Below are 8,141 nucleotides of genomic sequence, written 5' to 3'. Positions count from 1 at the left end.
CTTGGCCTTATCCAGGGAGTATATCCATAACATACTCCCTTACATAGGTAGTATATCATTTATCTATAAATTGTACTTTATCCATAGAATTTCCTTTTAAAGAATTTTTCATAAAGAGCGACCCATGTAAATAGTAGCTGAAATCCCAAGAAATTCTGTATATCGCTAAGTTGACAAGTCACAAGGTCACTCGTCATTATATAATGTATGTTTAGGGCGTAGAACCTATAGTAGAAAGATTTTTAATAATGTTCATACTATTGCCTGTTCTGAAAAATTTGTTCCATATTAACCCCCAATCCCATCCCAAATATAACCCAGAAACTAAACTATGGATATGTTCCTAAGTACATCTATAACCCTTTACCAACTGCAATCAATTTGCAAACTTTTAAATTATTCATTCGAATTTGCTTTAAGTAAAAATGCCGAACGTTCCGACTGTCGTATCTAAACAGAGTAGTTATAATAACTTGCACTAACCGCAAGCCAGAATATATTTAAATTTATTTTAGACGTCTTGCTTACCATCTACACTTCACGACGCTTAAACCGTGAACATTATTCGTAAGGGATAACTCTGAAAAAGCAAAAAATAATGCCTCTCTGATGTTAGAGCGTTAATGTAAGGGAGAATTAAAGGGGGTTGCAATCATCTTTATATATAGGATAGTTTCTGCTTGTTTTTAGTTTTGACATGGCTCAACTTAAACAAACAGAAATTGCTCCGTATTTAGAGGGGCTGCCACTTCCTCAACTCTCGGTCTTAACACTAAAGTCTTAAAGTTCTTTAAAGATGCTTCTCATTCAAATTCAACAATTCTTGTGTTTGAGTGTGTTTTTCATAGGGAATTGTGATAAAGTCAAACTTTACCAGAGAGAACGAGGGCTGAGAAAGGAACTGATCCCTTTATACAAGGAATAACTTCTGTTTGTTGCTCCTCGCTTTCAGTTCAAAAAACTTGTTTTTTTAATTAATTTCTGACTATTTTTGAAGCAATGCCAAGAAATTCCCTTCTCTCTTTCCCTGTGCAAAATTTTCCCTATAAAATTCCCCTAGACACTTTCCTGTCCACATAAAATTCTCCAGGGACTTTGGGGGGTCGGGTCTACGTGTTCAACCCCTCCCCCCACCCCCTGCGGAAAATATCCATTGTAAACTCCGGCTCCTGGGAGTAATTGCAATCAAATAGCTATGTCAAAAGTTTGATTGGATTGTTATATATATATATATATATATATATATATATATATATATATATATATATATATATATATATATATATATATATATATATATATATATATATATATATATATATATATATATATATATATGTATATATATGTATATATATTTTTTTTTTTTTTTTTTTTTTTTTTTTTTTTTTTTTTTTTTTTTTTTTTTTTTTTTTTTTTTTTTTTTTTTTTTTTTTTTTTTTTTTTTTTTTTTTTTTTTTTTTTTTATATATATATATATATATATATATATATATATATATATATTATATATATATATATATATATATATAGAGCATTTCAACTTACATACCTTTTCTTAATTTTATGATTACAGCTTTGATACGATCACCTCTGAGGAAAATTGAGGCAAAAAATAAGAAAAAAAGAAAGGGCTTGGTTTACACTTCAAGACTATCAGATGTGTTATATTTGATTGTAATACTTACTTATTTAATCCTCATGTCGGGGTGGAGTTGAGAGCGTCGGCAGCCTTCTCCCCGTGGGGCGATCTACGGGAAGTGCCTCTGCATCAGACAGCAAAAATTTCAACTTTGTCCAAGAAATTCCCGAGACGATCACTCCACCGTTCTTGAACGTTTCTAGTCACTACTGGTTGGTTCAAAGTCGTAAAGAATCCGAGCCGGAGTGTCGGCAGGCAATCGCAAAAGATGTCAAAACCAACGAAGTGTCCGCTCGGCAACCAGGTGTGACAAAGATGACTGGGAAGTCAGAATTCGTAGGCTGTCGTTGCTGACAAAATCTGTCGACCGGATTCCCTCGATTTTTTGAAGCCACTTAGATTGAAGAGTATTGAGACAGCACTGGATAGCTGCAGTTGCAGACTTACCCTCCAAGGATGTTCATTTTGGTGGCTCGTTTTATAATTGACTTTTTTCAAACATGACTCAGTCTTCCAAAGACGGAAGAGACCTTGGCTGTGCGAGCAGTAACTTCATGGTCGATGCAGCCATCCGATGACATAATAGAACAAAGATAAGTGAAGTGGATTTGGTTTCGGGCGACCAAGTAATTAGAAATGTCGGCATCAGTCTTTGGCTGCAATACCAGACTTTCGACTTCTTCCAGTTAATGGATAGTCCTGTCCTGACAGCTTCACCCAGAAGTGCGTTTAGAGCCATGAGTAGCTGTGACTTGGAGTTGGTGACTAGTGCTACGTCATCACCAAAGTCAGAATCAGCGATAACTTTATCCCCGTACTTGAGTCCAAAACTCAACTTCTTGGTCCTGCAAGTCATAATATCATCAATAATGCAGTTAAATACCGTAGGAGCAACTGAACAGCCTTGCCTGACTCCTGTTCCTTCTGGAAAGAACGCGCTACGTGTACCATTCACATACACACAACTCTTAATCTCTTGATGCATGGCCTTGAGTAGGCGGGCATAATTTGACGGGTGACCAGTATTAAAAAGGATATTCCATAGAGAATCTCAATCAACTGAGTCAAATGCTGCCTTGAAATACCCATAAGCAATGAAAGTTCGCTGGCGGAAATCGTTCAACTTCTCAAAGATTTGTCTTATGGATAATATCTGCTCTGTCGTTGATCGACCTGGCATAAAGCCAGCCAGATCTACTCTGCGCTTTCGTCGGAGGTGTGCAAAACATTGCTGCAACAGAACTATAGAAAAGAGCTTGCCTGGTACCGGGAGGAGCATTATCCCTCTACAGTTCTTGCACTCCCTCCTGGAATATTTTCTCTTCCACACTGGTAGGATCACTCCTGTACCCCAATCTTTCGGGAGGATCTCCGAATCCCGTATTGCATTAAATAACATTTGGAGCCATAATAGGATAAAATCATATGGTTTTCATTAATTTCACCGCGCTTACATGGTTGCTGCTCCTTCTTGGTATGATTACAAAAATTTTCTTATGCTAACAACTTTCAGTAAGCAATTTCAAAACAATATAATTTTACACATCTGTAATGAAACTGTTTTTGAAACGTATTCTGGGTAAAGAATGACTCGTAAGAGTAGCCAATCCTCTCAAAATTTCATAACAGACACTATAAACAAAAATTACATAAAGCATTGCCTTAAAGGCTAATTACAAATGTATAATGCTCGTTAAGTTCAAAGATAATCAGCGGCAACGCTGTAGCGTTGCAAATAATAAAGGTCATGCGGCTCCAATGTTTTATTATTTATTATTTTTTTCCCCAGAGGCACTTCACATGGAAGGGGTCGTCGTAGAAGTTTCCAAGGAGGACCATTCAATTGGAAATCGAGAGTTCGAGTGCCCTTTTTGATAGTTAAAAATTACTGGAGGGCAACTAGCCCCCCCCCCCACACCCATCATTCCCCCAAACACATCCAATCAAAATTTTGAGATAGCCATTGTGTTCAGCGTAGCTGCTTTCCAGATAGAAAATATATTTTTGAGGAGGACACTCCCCCACAACCATCAAGGCAAGAGTTTTAAGTTGTGCCCTGGGGGCATATAAGGTTTTTATAGAAGGCGTTATCGTAAAAACTTCAAAACTGGCTAATTCGACGGGAAATTCAAAAGGCTAGTGCCCTTTTTAATAGTCAAAAATGATTGGAGGGCAACTAGTCTCCCCCCCACGCCGATTTTTTCCCCAAACACATCCAATCAAAATTTTCAGATAGCCATTTTGTTCAGCGTAGTTGATTTCCAGATAGAAAATATGCTTTTGAGGAGGACAATCCCCCACAACCCTCAGGGCAAGGGTTTTAAATTATGCCCTGGGGGCATATAAGGTTTTTCTAGAAGACGTAGTCATAGAAACTTCAAAAAAGGCTCATTCGATTGGAAATACAAAGGGATAGTGCCCTTTTTTATAATCGAAAGTGATTGGAGGGCAACTAGCCCCCCCCCCTCACGCCCATCATTCCCCCAAACACATCCAATCAAAATTTTGAGATAGCCATTTTGTTCAGCGTAGCTAATTTCTAGATAGAAAATATGTTTTTGAGAAGGACAATCCCCCACAACCCTCAGGGCAAGGGTTTTAAGTTCTGTCCTGGGGCATATAAGGTTTTTACCGAAACCGTTGTCATAGAAACTTCAAAAAAGGCTCATTCAATTGAAAATTCAAAGGGCTAGTGCTCTTTTTAATAGTCGAAAGTGATTGGAGGGCAACTACCCTCCCCCCCACGCCCATCATTCCCCCAAACACATCCAATCAAAATTTTGAGATAGCCATTTTGTTCAGCGTAGTTGACTTTCAGATAAAAAATATGTTTTTGAGGAGGATAATCCCCCACAACCCTCAAGGAAAGGGTTTTAAGTTAAACCCTGGGGGCATATAAGGTTTTTATAGAAGGTGGTGTCGTAGAAACTTCAAAAAAGCTCATTCGATTGGAAATTCAAAGGGCTAGTCCCTTTTTAATAGTGGAAAGTGATTTGAGAGCAACTAATCCCCCTCTCACGCCCACCTTTTCCCCATACACACGCAATCAAAATTATGAGACAGCCATTTTATTAAACGTAGTTTTAAGTTCTGGAAATTAGGTCTTAGAGGATGGCAACTCCCCCACAACCCCCAGAGAAAGGGTTGTACGTTATGCCCTGGGGGTATATAAGGTTTTGTATGGACAAAATTGTCGTATAAATTTCAGAGAGGGTTCATTTGACTGGAAATTGAAAGTTCTAGTTCACTTTTTAAGCGTAAAAAGATTTTGGAGGGTAACCAGCTTCGCCCCTCCCCCGCACCCTAAACCATTTTTTCCCAAATGCATCCAATAAAAATTTTAAGATAGCTATTTTGTTAAAAATAGTTCAAAGATCATATAACAAAAATTCCGGTGTCGACACACCCCACCAGGACGCGGGGGCAGGCGTTTTGAGTTATGCCCTTGGGGTATATATTGGTCTTTTGGAAGTGATATTCGTATTAACTTTAAATAGGGATCATTTGATTGGGAATTTTAATTTCTGGTTCATTTTTTAACAGTCAAAAGAGATATGAAGGTACCTAGGCCCCCCTCCCCCTCCAAGCCCTTTTTTACTCAAAACCCATCCTAAAAAAACTTTGATATAACTTTTTTTTAAATAGTTAGAATAATATACAAAGAAAAATCAGGGGTCAACACTGCCCCCCAGGGCCCGAGGGCAGGGGTTGTAAGTTATTACCTTGGGGAATATATGGTTCTTATTGAAGGGATGCTCGTAAAAAATTCAGAGAGGGCTCATTTGATTGGAAATTGAAAGTTCTAGTTAAGTTTTTCGAGTCAAAAGATATTGGAGGGCAACTATCCCCCCTCACGCCCCTTTTCCTCAAATGCATCCAATAAAAATTTTGAGGTAGGCATTAAGTTAAAAATTTCTCAACAGTCAGATAACAAAAACTAAGGTGTCGTCACAACCCCCCAGGGTCCGGGGGCAGGCGTTGTAAGTTATGCCCTTGGGCATATATTATTCGTATGAAAGGGATGCTCGTATAAACTTCAGAGAGGGCTCATTTGACTGGATATTGAAGTCCAGCCCTTTTTAAAAGTCAAAAGTGATCAGAGGGCAACTGGCCCCCAAGCCCTTTTCCCCCAAATACATCTGAAAAAATTCGAGGTAGCCATTTTGTTAAAAATAGTTCAAAGATCATGTAACAAAACTGCTTTACGTATCGTCATTTCGTTAAAAATAGTTCAAAGGTCAGATAAGAAAAACTCCTGTGTCGACACAGGCCCCCCCCAGGGCCGGGACAGGTGTTGTAAGTATTGCTCTGGGGGCATATATGGTTCTTATGGAAGGTATACTTGTATAAACTTCAGAGAGGGTTCATTTGAATGGAAATTAAAAGTTGTAGTTCCTTTTCTCAGAGTGAAAAAGATTGGAGGGAAAATAGCGTTTCCCGCCCTCCACGCCTTTGGGCGTGTCGGATGGATAAACCCATCCGATAAAAATTTCAGGTAACCATTTTGTTAAAAATAGTTCAACCATCAGATATTGAAACTCCAGGGTCGATAAAACCTCCCAGGGCCCAGGGACAGCCGTTGTCAGTTATACTCTGGGGATTTAAATGGTTTTTATAGAAGGGATACTCGTATAAACTTCAGAGAGGGCTCATTTGATTGAAAATAGAAAGTTATAGTTTACTTTTAAAGAGTCAAAAGAGACCGAAGCTTAATCTAGTCCCACCACGCCCTTTTTCCCGAACCCATTCGATAAAAATTTTTAAATAGCAATTTTGTTAAAAATAGTTCAAACATCAGATAATAAAAACTCCGAGGTTGAGACAACCCCATTTTTTCACTTTGATATTGTTACTTTGATATCAGTTTTGATACTTTGATTTATATTTTATTTTTTTTTTAAGTTTGACTTTGAAATGAGGAATTTTTAAAAACTTGAAATTTTTTGAAATAAAAAGCGAACAAAAATTAATTAAAAAAAAACTTTGCAAAAAAATAAGTTTTTCAACGAAAAGTAAAGTGAATTTCAACCTTTGTATCAAAAGATAAATACCACGTTTAAAATACAGTCTCAAAATGACCGGACTCTACTAATTGGGAATAAATGAAACCAAAAATAAACAGAAATTGAATAGACAATCCTAGCAAAACATACAGCAAGTAATAATACAAATGAATAAATAGATCTTAAAGCGAGTAATGCTTAGATTGCATATGAAAATCAAGCTTAAGACGAAAAAATTTTTTTCTTATTGAAGTACAAATGGAGCTTAAAACCAACAGAAATTAAATAAACAATCAATGCAAACAAACATACAATAGATATTAATGTAAATTAATAAACAAATCTTAAAATGAGTGAAACTTAAATTGAATATGCAAATTAAGCTTGAAACAAACAAAAATCACCACAAACAAGAGTTTGGGTATGACTTCCTTCTCTCACTGTAAGAGTCTAAAACCTACTGCATCATTGACACTTTACTGAATACCATACGTGTCTTTAAAAGTCTTGGAAAGTACAAATAAAATCATATTGATCGTTTGATGTATAGTGATAAAGATTGTTGAAACATCTATCAGTTCAATAATTTATTTCGCTGTAATTGTATTTTTATTTTCAATGCTGTAAGAACTGGAAAAGAAAGTATTTGTAATATAATCCGCCAATGACGCAGTAGGCTTTTGGTTTTTATTTACAGTTAGGAAAGGAGGCAGTATCCAGTAACTTTTTTGTAGGGAAACTATATTCGTCTTTAACAACTTTAAAAAGAGCTAATAAATTAAACAGAATATTTGATGTATAATGATGTTAATTGCTGAAATCTTATCGGTTCAAAATTTTACTATGGTTTTAATGTTTATTTTCAGAGACAAGTACAAGACAAAATATTTGTCACAAAATTGGCTTTCAGTAAAGTGCCAATGACGCCGTAGCTTTTAGACTTTTACAGTGAGTGAAGGAGGTCATACCCAAACTCTTGTTTGTGGTGATTTTTGTTTGTTTCAAGCTTAATTTGCATATTCAATTTAAGTTTCACTCATTTTAAGATTTATTTATTAATTTACATTAATATCTATTGTATGTTTGTTTGAATTGATTGTTTATTTAATTTCTGTTCGTTTTAAGTTTCATTTGTAGTTCAATAGGAAAATATTTTTTTCGTCTTAAGCTTGATTTTCACATTCGATCTAAGCATTACTCGCTTTAAGATCCATTTATTCATTTATATTATTACTTGTTGTATGATTTTGCTATGATTGTTTATTTAATTTCTGTTCGTTTTGGGTTTCATTTATTCTTTAATAGTAATTTCTGGTCGTTTTTAGTTTGAATTTTAAAAGGGATTTGTATCTGCTGATCTTAAGTTTAAAATGGCCTTTACTTTTCTTTGAAAAACTTATTTTTTCGGAAAGTTTTTTTTTTAATTAATTTTAGAAAAGGGGCAATCATAGCCAAACTGTAGGGTGACCTTATAGAAAACTGCAGCATGAAATATA

General features: G+C 35.8%; 1 protein-coding gene across 1 annotated transcript; it reads right to left on the bottom strand.

Annotated features, from left to right (window-relative positions):
* Positions 1-2,693: 2,693 nt before the first annotated feature.
* Positions 2,694-3,041, bottom strand: LOC148956678 (uncharacterized). The gene has a single exon (XM_089091709.1). The coding sequence runs from the start codon at positions 3,039-3,041 to the stop codon at positions 2,694-2,696; it is 348 nt and encodes a 115-aa protein (XP_088947835.1).
* Between the last annotated feature and the right edge of the window lie 5,100 nt (positions 3,042-8,141).

The sequence above is a fragment of the Artemia sp. Qi Xiang Cuo genome, chromosome 1 (assembly GCF_049724085.1).
Source record: "Artemia sp. Qi Xiang Cuo chromosome 1, ASM4972408v1, whole genome shotgun sequence".
Classification (NCBI taxonomy): domain Eukaryota; kingdom Metazoa; phylum Arthropoda; class Branchiopoda; order Anostraca; family Artemiidae; genus Artemia; species Artemia sp. Qi Xiang Cuo.
This window is presented reverse-complemented; position numbering and strand designations above follow the sequence as displayed.

What these genes read in the sequence shown, in the direction of transcription:
- LOC148956678 (XM_089091709.1), bottom strand. Translation starts at nt 3,041, where the DNA reads ATGTTATTTAATGCAATACGGGATTCGGAGATCCTCCCGAAAGATTGG.